This window comes from Plectropomus leopardus, chromosome 11, assembly GCF_026936395.1.
Source record: "Plectropomus leopardus strain MGB_pleo_1.0 chromosome 11, ASM2693639v1, whole genome shotgun sequence".
NCBI lineage: Eukaryota > Metazoa > Chordata > Actinopteri > Perciformes > Serranidae > Plectropomus > Plectropomus leopardus.
This window is the reverse complement of record NC_142186.1, coordinates 15604322-15624984: the sequence shown is the minus strand read 5'-3', so window position 1 is coordinate 15624984 and position 20663 is coordinate 15604322. Positions and strand designations below refer to the sequence as shown.

General features: G+C 38.3%; 2 protein-coding genes across 12 annotated transcripts in view; one reads left to right on the top strand and one right to left on the bottom strand.

The window, feature by feature from the left end:
• Positions 1–187: 187 nt before the first annotated feature.
• LOC148188227 (uncharacterized) lies at positions 188–3945 on the top strand. The gene is made up of 3 exons (XM_088084065.1): positions 188–388; positions 2937–3059; positions 3336–3945. The coding sequence occupies exons 1-3, from the start codon at positions 193–195 to the stop codon at positions 3545–3547; spliced, it is 531 nt and encodes a 176-aa protein (XP_087940191.1). The 5' UTR covers positions 188–192; the 3' UTR covers positions 3548–3945.
• A 1337-nt stretch (positions 3946–5282) lies between these two features.
• LOC121945745 (focal adhesion kinase 1-like) overlaps positions 5283–20663 on the bottom strand; it is a 78088-nt gene continuing 62707 nt past the window's right edge. For 10 of the 11 annotated variants that reach the window (XM_088084063.1, XM_042490058.2, XM_042490072.2 and 7 more), the window contains 8 exons: positions 19912–20037; positions 16302–16364; positions 13675–13714; positions 11397–11500; positions 9137–9292; positions 8527–8607; positions 8269–8354; positions 5283–7476 (listed from right to left, as the gene is read on the bottom strand). In XM_088084063.1, coding sequence (XP_087940189.1) covers positions 7350–7476; positions 8269–8354; positions 8527–8607; positions 9137–9292; positions 11397–11500; positions 13675–13714; positions 16302–16364; positions 19912–20037 — 783 coding nt within the window. In that variant the 3' untranslated portion in view covers positions 5283–7349. The remainder of the gene's footprint in view (positions 7477–8268; positions 8355–8526; positions 8608–9136; positions 9293–11396; positions 11501–13674; positions 13715–16301; positions 16365–19911; positions 20038–20663) is intronic. The other variant, XM_088084064.1, reaches the window with a different exon arrangement.

Sequence of the window (20663 nt, the reverse complement as noted above, 5' to 3'; positions counted from 1 at the left end):
GTATCTGCGCCTGTGATTGGCAGCAGATAAATAAAGGACAAGTTTCTGTGAAACCGCACAAGATCTAGGAATGTCCAACACACACACACACACACACACACACACACACACACACACACACACACACACACACACACACACACAAAACGTGACATTTACAAGATGCTTTCAGTGCCACGGTGGTGGATGGCGATGTGGGTGGAACTGCTGTTAAGAGGAGCTTCTGTAAAACAAACAACAGAAACCACACACACACATATACAGACACACACACACAGAGCAGGGCACACCAGGTTTGCCAGCGGAGGTTCAGGCAGTGAACAGACACACACACCTGTCAAAAAGATGCTGCTAGGCCTTGTGCTTCTCTCCTGCCTCATCTCTCCAGGTACGAGCTCACCTCAGACTCCTTAAACTGTAGGTCAAAGGACCAGGGACTTTTGTTGTGACTTAAATAAGCAGGCAGGGTAAGGTTGGTTAGTTGCTGAGCTAAGAGGCAGCAACATGCAGTATAAATCCTGTCGGGAGAACATCAGTTTCAGGGTTGCTAAAAAAAAAATCAGTCTTGTGAGAGCGAAATTACTGCTCACACCTTGAAAAATCAGTCTGTTTTCTGTCAGATGTGAACTTGATGAAGATTTAGTAGCAGTGGTAGAAGGTATTCAGATTTTGCTGTGAGGAAATATTTTGGTTCAAATAAAAGTCCTGCATTCAAAATTTTACTCATGTAGAAGGGCAAAAGTATTAGCATCAAAATAAAGTACCATAGGTAAAAGTACTGATTATGCAGAACTGCACATTTCAGAAAAAAATTGAATCAGACAGTTCTGTATTGTGTGTCCCTCCATGAGTTGCCGTAGGGCAGAGAAAAGTATGGTGGGAGCTTCTGCTGTTTGTATAATGTGTGGTTTTGTCGAGAAAACAAAAGGGCAGACGTTGCTGTTGAAGCTGTCACAACATCTTCTGTCCCATTCTCTGTTTTATGAATTATCCAGTTAGGTGAAGTCAGGATGCTCAGCTACATTATTGAACTCTAATTCACTGATGCCTGAATGTGTTCATTAATTTAATGTTGTGGCTGGTAAAGCTGGAGCTCATTTTAATGACTTAATATACCGCTTCTAGCTTGTGAATTTCCCAGCATGATCCATGAAGTTTTTTTTTTTTTATCTTAATCTATATTATTACATTAATGTATTAATGTATTAGTTGAATATATTTTGTATTATCTGAATCTGCAAAGTAATTAAAGCTGTCGGATAAACATAGTGGAGTCTATAGTACCATATTTCCCTCTGAGATATATTGGAGTAGAAGTAAATGTACTTGAGTGAATGTACTTCCTACTTCTGTTTAGTAGAACTGATTATAGCTAGGTGATTATTAGCTATTTGTGTGGTCAAGTTTAAGATTTTTACTGAAATTTTTAAGTTTGAATAAAATTACAAACCCCACACACAATTTATTCATGAGGCTTAGCCATGTTTTTGAGACTTTTGCAGTGTCTTTACTAATTGTGGCTTCAGAGTTAATGTAGTAATACTGGAAATGTGTACCAAACATGGAAGTAAAAAAGTAATTGAATATTTGTAACTTTCACAACAATAGGGAATGTTTTAATGATACCTTGTCTTTGGGTTTCCAGACTTCAGTGTGTATAAATTGTTCATGTGTTCATCTTGGATTATTTTTGTGTTTACTGTGATGCATCATCACGATGACATGAGACAGCAGAACAATAAACTGAAAGGGAGGAACACTATGCAGCCTTCTTTTCAATACTCTTTATAATTAAAGAAGCAAGCCTGACAAGTTTTGACAATGCTGTCTTTGGGAGTAGCCGTATTTCTAGTTTGGGGGATTTTTTACACGACTTTATGGTGTATCATAAACGTTTCTCCGGTCCTGTACTTCTTCTAGAGTCAGACTGAAAATATCTAACAAATCGGAATCTGCCATAAATTTGGCATTTTAATTGTGGGCTTTATTCCAGGAGCAGACAACCAGGAGCCTCATTTTGTCTCCTAATGCTTGCACTGTTAGAGAAGGTACAACCTTGGATTCATCTCCTGTGTGCGTCATTCTCAGAAATATCTGCATTCCTGTCACACCAAGGACAAACTCATCTAAATTCATTCTAATCTACGATTTTAACAGATTATCAAGATATTTTCTCAAGTATACTGTGAGAGCTAACATCATTAGGATTCTCACACAGTCTGAAAAAGTGAAATCAAGGACAGTTGTTACTACAAAACACCACGACCTAAAACAAATGAATAAATGAAGAAGGCAGCTGTATTAAAGGTATAAAATGTAAGAATTGTCCACAACTGTTTGTAAACAGTATCGCCAGCATATGTAAAAATGAATCCCAGATTCACTCTCATTTGCAACATTTCAGTTCTTCTGTGCTGTGTGTCTGTGATTTTATGTAGCCTCCTTCTGTGTGCTGCTTTCGGACACTCATAGTGTCAAATCCCATAAAGCCCCAACACTGTGTAGAAAGAAAATAAGAAAATACAGCCAGAGGGCAGAGTCTCCGCACATAAAAACACTGCCACACAGTTCTAGTGAGTCATAAGTGATGACTGAGAGGGATTCATTTGGTTTTTTTTTAGGAAAATATTGCATTGTTTAGCTTTAAAATAGGTCAGTGGATTCCCTGTTCCCTTCTATAATGAGAAGTAGAAATACGCAACCACCGATTAACTAATCATACCAAACACTGTCAAAAACACAAAAATACTGAAATAATAAATATCCATAAATATCAGCATTTCTTCTCATTGCTTCAGGCCTCAGAGCGCGATGTTTTTCCATGTAACTTTCATCAGTAGATGTAATTTGATGACTGCTGTGTATTTAATATCATGTGCTTCATCTCTTTTTCTTCAGTCCGCCTTCATATCATGTTTCTCTGTTGTCACTTGCAGTGCTGTCATTGGATTGCTATGTGTGCATTTCTGCTGCCACTAATGCCGCATGCAACAGTAACAACAGCACCCGGACATGTCAGGTGCCGCTGGACACGTGCATGACTGTCATCGACATTTTAGGTAACGATAAAACACAACAACAGATCCCTGCTCAAGAATGTGGAAAACTACAGATTTCCTGATTCAATATTTTTATGAAATGTCCTATTGGAGCATATTGAATCTAAATATATCTCTAAAGCAGGTCTTATTGTTTAATTGGAGAGTCTTTACAGCTCAGGGCCTATACATCCTTCTTAATTCAACTAAACCACTGTGTAGCCTCTCTGATTTAAGTCCAAAATAACTAATTCCAATACCCTGCTCTGTTCATGTGTGCGTGTGTGTGTTGTTCAGGTTCGACCAAAACCATATCGAAGTCATGTGCCAGCGAGGCCACATGCACAGGAGCAGCCTCATCTGCCTCAGTCGACTCAAATGGAAACGGAAACATTGTCAATTGCTGCAACAGCTTTAACCTGTGCAACTTTGACGGAGCTGAATCCATCCACACACACAAAGCACTGCTGCTATTAACTGTAGCTGTGTTATCACTGCTGTCACGCTGAAGTCAGTGGGATTTACACCACCACTGTCTCCAAATGTAACCGCAGTATTTTGTAATATAATGTAGTGTATCTTGTAAAGACTGTTTAGCTCTGTAATTCTGCTGAAACATAAAGCTTATTAATACCACTGTATAAACAAATACATGATATTTTAAAAACTGACAGGACTCTGCCTCCCCTGTATATATGAATGCTCATTGTAATAATTGTAATAATGTGTTATGGCTTGAGTCTGGCTGGATGCAGGTTTTTTCGGCATTGTTCCATTTTTCAAATCTCAGGAACTTTCCAGTTTAAGTTGTACTGTGCCTGATTCTAATGGGTTGTCCCAACTGTAATGTAAAATGTATCATATAATAAGCAAAACAATAAAACAATGACTTGCTTGTATACACCTTTACAGTTGTTAATTTGCTAAATTTTGTTGGAAGGCTCCGTTCACCTTTGTCCTAAATCCTAAACCTGCTGACACAACCAGGGAATAACAAAATAACCGAAGTCTTATTTTTGGATGAAAGACCTCAGTTAACCACTATTATCGACACAACACTGAGGGGAGAATTCACAAAGAATCAGCCGCAGCCTCTGATGGCATCATGAATTACACCACACTTGCCATCTGTCCCATTTCATGGTCTAATATACAAAAATGATTGTGCTGACGATATTAAAGAGCAAACACAGCCATAAAGATCTGCAGCTGAGTGCAATTACCTTGTGGCAAAGTGTAAATGTTGCATTCACACCAAGAACGCTTGAGGAAGAAAAATGGCGGAGAGAAAAAGCAAACTCAAGTTTTCAGACAACAAGCTACAGATACTGACTGTAGAGGTGCAGAGGCATCCCTGTCAGACTTCAGGCGAGAAATTTAGAGCGTGACAATGGGCCTCATGCAGCAACATTCTCTTAAATTTCTCTTATATTTTCCCTTAATTTTCTGGTAAGAGAAAATATAAGACAAGTCAACTCCAGATGCACCAAACGCTCTTAACCACACAAATTTTCTCTTACCCAGGTGCGCTCAATGCTGAATCCCACTTGATCTTAACTCACCTGTTAGAATAGGTAACACCCCCCTAAACATTATGTATGGCAGGCTTGGTGCCGTGTGCAAAGACTCATGGCCAGGACTGGAGACATGACACCAAAGAAAGCTGATAAAAAAAAAAAAGAACTTCTGCAGTAGTTAAAATGATGTAAGCCTACTGTTAAATAAACTTAAAGTAAATTTGATTTTAGGAAAATGCATTTAAGTATTAAAAGTAAAAGTACAGATGCAAAAAGATTTAAAGAAATTGAATTTAAAAAAATTATTAAAATCGTTACAAGAAAATGCAGCAATGCCGCACATACATTATGTATCAGATCTGGAATCATAAAATGTTTCTTTTTTTTATTTTTTGCATGAAAAATAACTTACACAGAAGAAATGGTGGGCAATAATTTTCTACTTAATCCACTAACTGTTTCAGCTGCACTTGTATATTTTCATATTTTTGGTTTGTATGAAAAAATCTTAATTTGTAAAGTAGTTATCTCAGAAAAGTAGTGGAGTAAATAAAAAAAACCCTGACATTTACAGTTTGTGAAAAGTGGATTTAAATCAGTGTCTTTGAAGCCTTCCTTCCCTGCCAACATGAACATTAAATAAAAAACTAACTCATGGAGATATAAAACCTGAAATGTAATACTTCCCAGTAAACCTTTATCACAGATAAGAATGTGGACAGCCTGATTTCCATTTCGTCATTATTTTTATTTCTTTGTTGTTTTTTTCTCCTCCTATTTGACAAGATGGCTGATTTAGCCCAGAAGACAAAATAAAAACCAGTGTTTACTAGTACTAGTTCTGTACAATTTACCAGTGATTTCACACCAGTATAGCTTACAATATACCAACATGAGCAGATTTACGCAACGACAAGATAAAATAGATTGTTTTTTTTAACTTTTTTTTTTATCCCCATTAAACCCAGATGTGTGATAGTTTCATTGCTGGCAAAACCTGGAAATCAAATCAGGGTTAAATAGGGTTAAAAAAAAAAGTTAAGATTTTTTTTTTTTTTTTGGTGCTGTGCAAATATGCTCTTCTCCATACCAGTATATCATGCTATACTAGTACAGTCACCAGTATATTTCATATAGCAGTATGTCATACTCCATGTGGGGTCACTATTAACAAAGACACGTGTGATCTGTTGTTTTTTCAGTTCAGTGTTTTGTGTCTGCGAGACAAGTTCCAGTCATGTGGCTCCACATTTCATGTGTGTGTGTGTGTGTGTGTTGTTAGGAGGGACATATTTAAAGAGTTACACCTGACAGAAACTGGCAGAGATTCCAGTTGTGAGGTTGGTTTGTGTTCCCAGTAATTTCACTTTGTGACACCGGCTGTGGGTGAGGGGACAGTTAAAGGCGTGACACCAGTCGCGTTTGGGGAACGATATTGGAACTGTGGGTGAGGAGAAAGGAGAGGACACATCGTCCTCACAGAAATAGGTTCAGTCAAGCTCAGTGACAAGTCTGAGACATGATGTCTTTGTCTTCCTCTGGGACAAATATCCAGTTACTCAGACTGAATCCTCAAAATCCACTTTTTTTTCTGGTTTTGCTCATCAGAGTCAATGCTGGGATTGAATATCTGCTTGTAAGTAACAGTTTTTTTTAGTAGAGGAAGAAGACTGCTGAAACAACACAAAAAAACATGGAGCCAGCCGATAAAAAGAGTAAACTGAGTTTAAGGAGTTTCCTGTCTGCGTTGTTTACCCAAAAAGACTTGGATACTTCACATTTGGAGTCTTAAAAGCGGCTCGGAGAGGAGCTGAGGAAGACTTCACGAAGGAGAGGCGACAACAAAAGAAGAAAGTAAGTGAAATCGGGAAAAAAAGACGACGTTAGTTTGTGTATTTCTTCAGTCAGCAGACCGGTGCTAGACTGCCCCAAAGTTTAAACTTCCGTTCATCCCTCCATCTCCTCCTCTGCAGTTTCTGAGTCTATAAATAAAACCTGGTGAGACGGAGGGAAGATGGGAATGAATGGGAGAGAGAAACGGGAGAAGAAATGCAGGGTGGAAGTCTCAATTTCCTTGTTGAAGCATCCGCTCAGAGCACCGACGTAACCAGAGCTGAACAGACACACGATTTGATCTGCCCATTCAAAAGAATCCATGGTGACGTGGATGTATTTCAACTGAGGAGAACGTACACGTCCACGGGGTCACAACACATGACACCAACACATACTGACTTGGCTGCTGGCTGACATCTGAGTCCAATCCTGTGGTGAAGTTTCATGCAGATATGTTGCAGATCAAACGCAGCCTGATCAGGTTCTCATGGCTTTGCTTAGAAGACTGTTATCCCACAAAGACTAATTCACCGGATGCCAACAGATTCAGTCGTTCCCACTTGAGTGTTTGTGTGAAGTTTTTATACCGCAGCAATCAGGCTCATCTCAGGTCGAGACCCTCAGTTTAAAAATCATCTTCATCTTCGCTTGTCCTCCTCTCATTATTATATTACAGTCAAGGAGAGAGAAGCTGCCGAGTCCCTGATTGAGTGTTTTTGCTCTGTCCTTGTAATACGAAAGTCACAGTGGCGAAGAGACGACCTCAGCTTACGCAGGATTCAACATCTAATGATTCTTCACGGACTGTTGTCAAAGTGTCGGAGCCGTCATCCTTCGATGTAAAGCGCTCAGCTCCAATAACCCTCACGCATCATGACGTCACTTTAATTCCCCACTGCTAACAGCGAACCAGAACGATGCAGACCACTTCCTGTTGGTCAGCTCAGGTGCGGTGGGGCTAGTGTGGGCGGGGCTGCGACATCATCTTGAGCCGTGATTGGTCGATGACGTCCAACAGGTTTTTGGCATCAACTGCAAGAGCATGAGCTGCAGTTAGCATCTGCTTCTTGTAGTCCTGCTGGAGACTGGGACAGAGGAAAAAACACACGGACACATCACTTAAACACAGTGGTACAGCTGGACAGACGCGTGAGTGAGATCAGTAGGACAATACTCTGGCGTGACTAGTTGTGACTAAGGCGCCCCCCTGTGGCAGACAGCTTCTGTCCTGAGGTGAAAATGTTTTTGTGTCTGATGCCGTCTTGATAATTTATAAGACAGACTAAATATTATTTCTTAGTCTTTAATACAGTAGAATGTCTTTATTATGATTATACTGTATACATGAATTAGGTGTGCCTCTGATTAGTGCAATAAAAAGACTACAAAAACAACTTCAGCAAACAAATTTTCACAGCCGACAAGTTTCTGGGGTGTAGTGATTGCACATATCATATCACATGTGAGAGGTTGAATCGTATCGTAATAGAAATTAAAGTAACTCACTAAATAAATAAATAAAATAGTAAAATCAAAAACAAAAAATACAACAAAACAATAAAACTGGGAATTTGTCAATCAAATCAAATCAAATCAAATAAATAAAACAATATGGTTGTAAAAAAAAGTACATTACGACAGTAAAATTGTAAATAAAGAATACATACAAAAATAAACCTTGACTGAGTTCAGAGGGTAGGTGGAGGGTAGAAAATAAGTTGAGAGGGTAGCTGTCTATTGACAGGAAACTTAACAATGTCTTCCACTGTAAGGCACTGACAGGCAATTAAGCCGCAAGCTTCAGCTTCCTTACATCTATAGATATTATATTAATTTATATTATTAATAACATTACTAATGTTAATATCTGAACCTACCTGGTCATCACATATTGTTGGGCTAACTTCATCTTCCCAATCAGTTCTGCCAAGTCAGAGTTCAGGAGTTTCTGTGCCATCTCGATCTGTTGAAGAAAAGCAGATCATTAAATATCTGTCAGTCTGGTAGAAAAAAATAGCAATGCCAATTTTTACTGATAATTCTTCTTCTTATTCTTATTATTATGACAGATTATAAAAACACACGCAATGAGTGTGTGAGTGTATGTATACAGTTATGGTGAGTGTGCTTTTTACCTCTCTGTGTGTACTGGCTGGAAGTTGTGGTAATGTTTCATCCACTGTGGCCAATAACGTCCTCAATGCCAGACCCACATCCTGAAAGACACACATCAGGGAATGAATTTACACATTATTTAAAAGAAATACCATAAGCTGCACATGTAGCCTTATAATAACATGTCATAAAGTGATGCAGAAAACACCAGCCTTAGAATTTAAGTTATAGTGATGGGGGCGAGGATAACCAGTGTGAAATAAGAAAATGAAAGTGTAAGCTAAAGGGACACCGGAGGAGATTTGAATTATTTAATCACCACAATTAGAAGGAACATCAGGCAAGGTTAAAATGTCAAAACTGTAGAGTCTGGTTAACAGATGAATCACAAATTATTCATTGGGAAGTCTTCAGCCCTCTGAGGAGCTGCACAGTGTCTTTTAATTAAAACGAGGTGTCACAGCGGTCAAGGGAAGATAACATAACACTGCATAAACAGAACAGCACTCATCTGTGTAACACCGAGCTTTAGGGTCAAGGTTTGCAGCTCAAGAGATAAAAAAAAGAAACTTCAGAGAGCCTCTGAGAAACAATGGTGCAGAGATAAATGTGTTAGAGTGTCTCGGTTACCTTGACCATTGGAACGTATTCCTCTGGAGGAGCGGGTTGAATCTTGCTTGACATCTCGATCACAGCTTTGACCAATCCTGTCACGTTCTCGTACACCTTGTCGTTGGAGCGGTCCAGATTGGCGGTGGGGGGCGGGCTGATCTCTTGGGGCTGCAGCTGAACCACAAGAGCACAAAAGAATTGTGAGTGACAGGCCGACTGAGCAACCATACAACTACAAATCTGTGAGAACGGGTGATGACAAACACAAGAAAATTCTGATGAAAAATATGAGTCTGCATCCTGCACGGTTATAGCCGTGCATCAATCATGCCTTTGCTTAACTAGGGAGCTTCTCACCCATCTGGTGGTAGAAAATGAAACATACAACACTGCTTTTTAAATAGCTGAGTAGATTAACAGTTCAGACAAAGTCAAGAGAACAAAACTGATGAACACTGTAACCTTATACAGAAGAAACTGTCCTAAAAACCAGTGGTTCCCAAGTGGTTCAACCGCAGGGTTCTGATTTCTCCTTAGTCATTAGTTCAAAGTCCACACATTAGATAAATGACCACATATTCAGATTTATTTCACAAAATGTAAACACCAAGCTGACTCACAGAATATAAAGAAATGAATCATATTGCAAAATTTAATAGAAAAGGCACTTCAAAATAAAAGCCCCGTGCCAGTAATTCACTGTTAATTCAAAATTCAAAAAGATTTTTTTATTTTATTTTTTTTCACAATCTCGACACGTTCACAAGTCACCTACAGTCCAGTCAGAATGGACCCGTGACCCACTTTTTCGACCGCAACCCACCAGTTGGGAAAGACTGATAGACAGTAAATGAGTAGATTGATGAGTAACCTCATGTCTGATGAATGAATGAATGAATGAATGTGAGAAATTGATTTGCATTTTGTCATTAGACGTCGGGACTGTCGGTCAGTTACTGCCTATGTCAATAGTGTGCACGATTTACCTTTAAATTATATTTGAAATATTTCACAGCAATCATTACTTTTGCACTGTTTTTACTTTTTAATAACCATTTGCTGAAATGTAATTTACTGGCTATGTTAGCCTCATGTGCAATCTGTATTTGTCTTTGTTCATATAATTACTTTCAATTTGCATTTTCCTACATTATGCATGGTGATCATTAATCTTGCATTGTTTCTACTTTTAATTTTTATAAATGTTTAATCACCTTACATTTGCAATACCTCCATTAACACACACTGTATGATAGAGGCAGCTCTCTAAAGTAGTTCTGGTGTCTACTGTGTTTTAATTCTTATATTTCTTCTGATCGATGCCTGGATTTACCTCGGGATCATCAAGGTATCTTTCTATTCATCTCAAGTGTAGTTATCTATTCTGGCCACTGGGTGGCAGTCCCACACTGGTACAAACAGATATGGTTAATCTGTCAATTTAAACCTAACCTTGCTTGACTGATGCTTAACTGTAAACTTTCAAATTGTGATTTCCACTTGCCTCCTCTAAATCCATCTCTGCTACTAATTTAGCTTTTCAACACTGTGGTCACTCAGTCACCCCCTCAAAAGGCTCTACGTTCTGTATAACATGGAAAATAGGGAAAAACTTCACACGAAGCAACACAAGAGGGATTCCTCTACTATTTATCAAATGTAGTTTGGCACGAACAAAGTTTTTCACTTCAGCCTAGAAACTGGCATGATTAATGCTTAATTGTTCAAAATGTTTTCAAGCGTGATTAAAGTAAAATTATTTAAATACTGTTAGTATAAGACAACAAACACAACTATGCATATTTGGATGTTAGTTTTGAGAAAAAAGACTAAGAAGAGAAAAAATCTAATTGGTATTTACACAACAACTGGGATGCAGAATTTGATTCGTTGGAGAGAGAAATCTAAAAAAGTGATGGAGGGAGGATTCATAAATCTGGTAGTGATCAACTAGCAGACAAGACGCACAGTAAACACACACAGACAGTGTGCTGCTTACCCGCCAGGGCTAGTGGTCAACAGTAAGGCAGGGTGCAGGAGGAGGAGGAGGAGGAGGAGGAGGAGGAGGAGGAGGAGGAGAGGGGGTGGGAGCAGCCAAAGGAAAAGAAGATAAAAGGAAAATATTAAAGCATTAAAAACATGCAACCTGTTTATCTGATAATTGTATTGTACTGTAATTGTCGGTTTGTGTCTGTGTATTCTTATGTGTTCTTTTTTATTAGCATGTTTGTGAACAAGTATTTTTGTTTGGAGTTTGTGTGTGTTGGTGGATGTGTACCTTGACTCCATCATTGTAACTGTCTCCAGTATTTAGACAGGCCAGGCTGCCCACCTGGCTCTGGGCGCCGGGTCGAGGGGGTTTCTTTGGGGGAGCCGCATGCTCTGCAGGAAACAACACATAAAAGTAAAAATGATTTCTCCTCACAATGTTACAGTGTCATACATATGACTTATGGACAAATTGTTCATTTACATTCTTCAGCAGCTCTTGCTGAGAGACTGAAGTCCTGCTGCAACTAATGTGGTAATTCATACCAGTATCAACAAAATAAAGATTTATTTTTACTGTTCAGTAATTATTGATATTAAACACAGAGGAGCAGCAAATGTTTGCATGATATCATATCATAACTGCCAATAATTCTTTCTAGAATGACTAATGAACTAACTGTTTGAGCTCTACATAAGAACAGTGAAGAATATTTTGCAGGGTCATGTCATTTAAGTAATATTATTATTATTATTATTATTGTTATGATTATTATCAGTATGTATGTAATTAATTCATTAATTTGTTATTATGATCTTTTTAAAAAAGTTTTCCCTTATTTATTTATTTATTTATTAGGTGTGTTCTTCATACGTCTTTTGACATTATATTGGTTTATATGGAAAAGAAGCATGAAAATACCATTCACTATAATAAACCTGGAAAGTTTATAAAGATAACAACAAAAACAACAATAATAAAACTAATACTAATAATAATACCACTAATACTATTACTAATAATAATACATGATAAATAAATTTGTAATAATAATCATATATAATAATACATTTTTATAATAATCATTTTTTCCTTTGTTATTAGCTTTCCCTCATATTTCTTAAGTGTGTTATTACTGTCTTTTGACATTGTGTTTGTAGATATGGAAAAGAAGCACGAAAATACTATTTTTATTATCACTAAAAATGTCTCTTCACGCTAAAAATATTTAAAACATAAAAATTCAAAATGAAAACTGACAGACAGTGGTTCTAAGTACACAGAAAAAAATGCAACCTGTCTTTCAAAATCTCCCCACAGTAAAACTATTTCAAGCCGAATGTTTTTCTGTTTTCCCTGTGTTCAGCTGTTTACACGGTGGGTATATTCACGCTTCGAGCACACACAACATATTGGGCTTGACACGCTGTCTGAGTCCATATAAACAGAGGTTGGTTTGCTCGCTGGCAGGCCAACAGGCTGCAGAGTTCACAATCAGATCTACCGTATTGTGGCAACAGACTGTAAACTCTGCAGGCAGACAGTGACACACACAGATTGACACTAGCTGCCGGTTTGTGGAGATACACAGAAACTGTATATAGAGGATGAGTTGTAGCTTAACAGATCTATGTAACGGTAAATGTGTGAACTGCATACTGTGGGGGATTAGGAGACAGGATGAAAAGACAGAAAAACAAAACCACAACAAGGTGTCTACAGGTATCAGAAACTAAATTTTAACGCTCTTTAAGACATATTCAAGATCATTTTTAACTATTTTAAGACTAATTTTTGCAGAAATCCTTGTCTTACTATATAAGCATTGCAGATTAGTGTAAAGGCATATCTGAAGTCCTGTGCAGAGGAAGGTTTTCTGTAGGAATATAGTTATTAGAGTGAGTTATTTTAATCTACATTTTGCCAGCAGGTAAGTACATGTATAAAACCTTCAGTCGTGGGTTAAAAGTTTTGAAACATCAGAAATGTAGATTTTCATGCAGAAAGCAAGAACTTGGCATATTTTTGCAAACATAAAAAAGGTTCCCACACATTTACATGAATAAAATTGTCAAACTTTTCCATGACTTTTCAAGGATCCACAATGATTTTTCAGCATTTGCCTGACTTTTTTTTTTTTAAAATATGTGAGATTCAAACTCCATTGGAACATAATTTCAGTTAGTTGGCATACATGAGCGAAGAGAAGGGATGAGAGGAGAAAATCGTCACATATCGACATATATTAGAGCTATGTTTTGTCGACAGCTACAGAAAATAAATTTGCCGTTATATTACAAGATGTGGAAGGTTATCCACAGGAGATTACTATAACAATTTTATCACACAAAACAAAATTTACATGACTTTTAAAAATTTTTCAACAATTTGGCCTTATCTAAATTAAAAGATGATCAGTGGAATAAGATAAAAATGTTTGTGGCAATGAGGATCTCACATATTAAAATTTCATTTTTTTACTTTTTAAGAATAAGGACCTGCAGACACCCTAACCAATCGTGATTGTGTGACTGTAATTGCAGACTGGCACAGGCCTGTCTATTACCTGGTTTTCCAACGGGCTGGTATATGTGCTGGTTTCCTGTCTGCAAATAAACAAACACAACAACAACACATGAGTTAGCAAATTCTCAGTCACACATAATCAGAAGCTTCACAGGAAATTAGGACTTCACGTGCAAAAACCCTCCTGAAAAATGCAGGGAATCCAATTTAATTTACTTGTCACACAACACAGCGTCTCAATTTGTTCTTGTAAAACACACACACACGTCTCCAGTCGAGGAGCTGTTTCCGTTTTCAGTGGTTTTCTAGCACTCTGTAACTTATGTTAACAAAAATATTCTGTCTGGCTGCGCAGGGATAACAAAAAGGAAAAAAAGCACTTCTTTTGTTAGTGCTACCCTTTTAAAGCCAGATAAAAACCCTGCAGCATGTCTTTGTGATTTGATGGTTGTGAGCATAAAATGATGCCACAAAACTTTGCAGTGGTGCCACACATGTTATATATTTACTTTGTTGTATTATTACTGAATCTTTGTTTTCTTTTCCTGTGTGAGAAAAACAGTACAGTCGACTTTGAAAGCCATCAGAGTGTTGAGGTCTGACAACCACCAACACCCCAAAATACTCTACTACAGCATTTTACACACACACACACACACACACACACACACACACACACACACACACACACACACACACACACACACACACACACACACACACACACACACACACACACACACACACAGAGAGAGGAGATTTTCCCACCACAAACCACAGCCATTGAATGGGAGGAGGAGGATAGGCAGAGAGATGAATTATAGAGACAGAAATATCTGACCCATGGCAGCTTCAGACTGCTACAACAACTTCTGCTGGCATCAAGAACACAACAGACATCGATATACAACTCTGTGTTAAGCTCTTGAGATTCCAACGTCGGGATAAAGTTACACCAAAGTTCTGAACAACAACATAGTTTCAGGACATGAAACTTAATCACAGAAAGACTTCGAGAAAAAAACGATGACTCCTGTTTCTAGTCTACAAAGAAAAAAAAAGGTGATGAAGTTACATTTCAGCACCATCTGTGTTAAAGTATGTTATAAAGCATATAAGCAACATTATGTTTGCCGAGTTAAAATGTGCATCTGTCATTGCAAATCATGTCAGAGTTACACCATATTGCTCATCTTAAAATATGATGTGGTTAGATGTCTGCAGTGTGAACGATTTAGTGCCATCTAACTGTGCGGTTGCAACTACCGACTTAATAACCCTCCACTTCCAAGCATGTAGATAAACCTAAGGTGGTCTTCAAGTGACCTAAAAACCCGAAAGGCCCCTCTAGAGCCAGTGCTTGGTTTGTTGTGGGCTACTGTAGAAACATAGTGGTGCAACACAAAGAGGCTGCTTCCTATGTAGATATGAGGGGCTCATTCCTAAGGTGATAAAAACACGACTCAGGTGGTCATACACTAATGAAAACATAGTTATGAATACAACATTACTATTCGGCCAATAGATATTCAGGTGAGTGATGACGAGGAGGAGGATGAGCACCACACACTAAAGAGACAGAGAGGAGGACTGCTCAGCGCCGTCATGCAGCTGCAGTGTCAAATGCAAGATGCAGGGAGAAAGTAGCAGATGGCAGGGAGGTACCTCCAGTGCAGAGAAACAAGCTAGCAAATGTGTCTAGTACTGCAAATTTTCACAACTAACAGAACAATAAATGCATTGGATGCAGCGTGCTAGTCACAATTTTCTAAAACATAAAGTGAACCTCTTCTTTACATTTGCTTAAACAAGGGGACGTTTAGCATTATTGCTTGAAAAATTACTTCTTAACTAATAAATCAAAAGTAAAAACAGAGGCAACTGACTATTCTTTTTATTACTCTGCTACTCTTTTAATAAATCTTTTTAAAAAGGTTTGGTTATCAAGTTCTACATATGAAATACTCAGTTTTAGGGCACAATATCATATCATATGTTTGAGTAACATGTTGAAAACAATTTCCTTTTAAAGTGACAGACAATAAGTTGGAAATAATCCAATAGTTGACAACTAATCGATTAATCAATGTAGCTCTAGTGCGTAATTATTGATAGCCAGATTTGGGCGGGAAACAGGAAACTACAGACTACCAGCATGCTGACTTACTGGGAGCAACACTGGGACGTACAGATGAATAAAGACGGCTTCTTGTTTTCTTGCAGCAATGTTCTATTAATAACCAGCTGATAATGTGGGAATCCATTGACCCCTCATTGTTGACCCCGCCCCTGACGGGCCACTTCCTGTCCCTGGATCCATCCCCTCAGCTCTAATCAAAACAAACACATGCTGCAGCCAACTGCAAAGAGTCCAACCACAATGTGGACTTACATCAACATTTGCCTTTATCAGACATCCTCCTTGTCTTAAAATACAAACAGTTCAGAAAAATAACTTCCCTTTGTAATGCGGTGAATGGTCATGATTTTGACAGCGAAAGTTAGAAAGAGGCGATATGAAGTACAGTTTATTCAGCTCCTTCTTTTCAAAATGTATTTCTTTAGGTAACCTGTGAAACAGTGTTATTTTCCTGCTGCATGCATAAATAACGCCAACTAACAGTGAGATGGATGGAGACAGAAACCAGCTGGAAAAAAATAACTTACCGGTGCTTGAAGTCCACCGTCTTCTCTGTCCAGACTCCCTCTGGAACTTCTTGAGTCTGGTTTCTAAACACACACACAAACAAACATAAAAATAATATCTTCATACATTAACACCAATTAAGGTTGGTACTCATCCATTGTCAGTATCCCCCCCAGTTTGGAGAAGCAGGCAGGAGTGCGGACACAAAAGCTAAGCAATGTACTGCTGTACACGGGGGGCAGCAAGAAAAACATTTCAGCCAACTAAACAAAAAAATCACCATCAGTTCGGAAATAAAGCCATTATTTAACTCTTTTCAAAACAAGACTTCATTGAGAAAAACAGTGATTTAACATCGCTGAGCACAGGAGCTGCTGGCCCTCCGCTGTCTCGATCAGTTCATTTTTTGTGCTACTGAGTGAATTTGGCATTTAAAAGAATTAGTTAGATTCGCCAAACTCACACAATAACACAAACAAACTAACTGATCAAGGCAGCGGTAGACGAGCAGCTCAATGTTTAGCCACCAGACTACATTGTTTTTTCAATGTAGTCTGGTGGCTTTGACAAGAGCACAGATGAGGAACTGAAGACACTGAAGGACTTTCCGGTCTAAAAGTGATGTCTGCCCGAAAGGTAAAGCGGTGAGAAAACTCTCAATATAGCTTCCACTTAAACTGTTATTAATATTTTTATGTTTTTATGTGTGAGTTTATATGTTTTACTGCTGGCCCATCCACAACAGTACATTGCTTAGTTTTCATGTCGGGAATCCTGCCAGCATTTCTAAACTGGGCTCTTGCCAACAACTTCTGCATGTAATACACTGACTATGGATTTGTACCTTTTACAACCCTAGATTAAAAAAAACCCAAAACTATCCCTTTAAATTCAGGGCTGGTTTAACTTAAATTTTCTGTCAATTAAAGATTCAACGAGACACAGTAGTCACAGTTATGCAAAATTGTTTTTTTTCAGTGAACAGTAGGTGTAGTGTTTGTGACTTTAAAAGCAGTATTGGATTTTAATTGCTGGGATACTCCCTGAGACAAATACCCTTTTATGGTTTGCCATCAGCACTATATCACATGCTGTCGTAACACTGGTGCATTCTATGGTGCAAACTCGATCACTTAAACCACTACATTTACTGATTTGTTGAAGAGTTTTGGATTTACATAAAAATCTTTTAGCATGAGCAAACTGCCACTCCAACTCTCCAAATCCAAGTTTGATCTTAAATCTTACAATAAAGATGTGAATGAAGAAATTAATAAGTGATTAACTGCAGCAAAGCTAACATAAAAAAAACCCAACTCACTAACATACAAATCCGAACAGCCTCCCTGCAAGAGTCTTCAAATAAAAACAGGAACATACTGTACAAAGCTACAAGATGCCGAAGTGCAGGACTTGTCTTCCAAAACAAACTTTTTTCCAATTTAAACACAACTGACTGACACTTAATACCTAGATTGCTCTGAAGTCCCAGAACACCCACAGACACCACCAAAAAAAAAGCCTTGCAAAAACACCTCTACACAAAAAGCCAACCATACCATCCCACCAGAAACTCACACACATGTTAATGCCTACCAGTTTTCCAAGACAGGACTTGAAGACCAGCATTGCCTTTGAGCTCATCAAAGTTGTCTGATGAATTGTTTGTGTCCGAGAGGTTTGAAGCGTTGTTGTGTCTGAGTCGTTATCTGGTTCCGATCTTATTATATCTGCCTCTGTGACTGAGTGTTTTCCTGTCTGTCTACTAATCTGTGCCAGCAGTTTCACGAAGAGAAGAATTCAGATTCAATTCCAACTTCCTGCCTCCAGCACACTTATATCTGACTCTGACGCATGATGAGAGGGAAGGAGAAGAGGAGGAGGAGGAGGAGGAGGGATGGAGCATGCTGCCAAAGAGCCGTCAGTGTGTGAGCACATCTACCCTTCTTTCCCAAACGGTTCTTCCTTCCTCCTCCCTTTCTTGCCCCTCCCTGAAGTGACAGCGTTATAAAAACCAGCCAGCCTCCAACACGCACACACACCGTATAAATATACGCCTCCTGAGCTTTTCAGTAATTTTGCGTGTTGTCATTTAGTGGTTGTGGGTCAAAGACAGACTGTTGACTGGGCTGTCAGATTGTCTAAGCCTATCATTAGCCTGGAATTCACACAGGCCACACCTGCCTACAAACTCTCTCTCTCTCTCTCTCTCACACACACACACACACACACACACACACACACACACACACACAAAATAAAATTCTTGAGCAAAACCCCAGACAGCTCCTTCAATCAGTGCTCACAGAAATATGCATCCTGGATAAAATGTTCCTCCCTCTCTTCCCCCGTCTTTATGTCACAGGGTCTCTCCTCAACAAGAAACATTTTTCACACTAGACAGCCTCTAACACTGCATTCAGTTAAACAGTTTAAAAACAATACTTAACAGTAATATAATAAAATCCAACTGACAGAACAAAAGACAAACATGACAACTCAGGTAATTTCAAAACTCTTAACCTCCAAAGGTTAACTGATACGCATATATATTCACTTCCACATAATGAGATTCTTCACTCATACCAAAAAATCCATTTAATTTCAGAGCGGGGTTTCCATTACGGTTACCCTATAAAAGAGTCAGGTTTCTTGCTCTTGTAACTTCATCCAAATACTAGGTGTTTTGTTAAAGTGTGTTTACTTAGAAAATAATGCTACTGTGGACAATTATCAGATTTTCTGCAATCAGAATTCTGATCTTTATAATGACTGAAGTGATTTTCTTTTTTTTTTCTTATCTTTTTTTAAATTTATGGATATATGTTTGTCCTCAAGGAGTATGTGGTGGATTTCAGAGTCCATTAACAAATTTACAAAAACAAACATGCAATGGAAACAAAATAAAAATACCTCAACACAATGGACAAGTAGACGGCAACTAAGCTAAAACCTTTAAATTACAGGTAAGGCTAACACGGCACCATCCACAACAACATCACACAAAATAGGACTGTGGTCTTAAAAATGTAGCCATTTTTCGATTTTATGTTTTTCTGCAGTGATATTGTCCTGGTTATGCATATATATGTGTGTGTATATATATATATATATATATATATTCATATATCATGAACACTATTGTCTGTCCGTCCTGGAAGAGGGATCCCTCACTATCCTCTACCGCTCTTCCTGAGGTTTCTTCCTCTTTTTTTTCCCGTTACAGGGGTTCTTTTTGGGGAGTTTTTCCTTGGGTGATGTGAGGGTCTAAGGGCAGAGGGATGTCGTACACTGTAAAGCCCTCTGAGGCAAACCATGTTTTGTGATAATGGGCTATATAAATAAAACTGACTTGACTTGACTTGTTGTTTTATAATGTTTAGGATAAAACTGGACTTAAATTTTATTCAAAATAGCATTAAAAAAAATGATCTTACATTTAACTTGCAGAATCAGCCAGCAAACCTTTGCTTACTTGCCTTGAAATAGACTTGATTTGTACTTAACACTTTTACTAACAGACTACAGTTCGTAAAAAGGAAACATCAAAAGTGCCATTACGGCCTGGGTTTTATGTATTAACTTTGTCTATGTGTGTGAATTTTTCAATGTGTGCGCTGTGTGTGTTACCAGCAGCCTTTCCTCCTGTTCCAGCCACCTCTGGTCCTCCTCCATCTGCTGCTGTTGTATCATCAGCTGTTCCTCCATTAACAGGCACTGCTGCTCTACACACTGCTGCATGTCTACTGCCCTGTCCTACACACACACACACACACACACACAAGCATGCAACAAAAGACAAGCATAGCAACAGACATGTACACCAACACAGGGACACACGCACAGAGTCACAGATGAAGAGAAACATGCACAAACACACACAGGACAGACAGACACATATACCAGACTGATGAGAGGCTGACCTGAGATGATGAATAATGGGTGTCAAATGGGCAGTATTTAAATATTGACATAATAATGTAAATTTGTGGACTGGACTCATTATGCAGGGGGTAGTTTTTATTCACAATGCTTCCTCACAGATTGATCGACCAATCATCTTCAGGCTGCTGCCGTGAATTTAATTTTTACTGTTGGGCAAATTTTGTCAAATAGTCCCAACATACAAAAAGAATTTCCAGGAAGAAAGAAGCATATTGTTTAACCACTCAGAATTGAAGTTGCATATCAAAGACTTTAAGACTATAAACTCCTGAAAATTGAATAAATAAAAACAGCTTTTTATCATTTTGTGAATGTGACTGGAGGTGAGCTCAATCTTTAACCTGCTGTGTCCATACAAACAGCATAACTCTGTGTGTGTTTCAGTTCTGTCATGACTTACCTGTGTGTGCATGTGTGTGTGTGTAAAAGTATAAAAA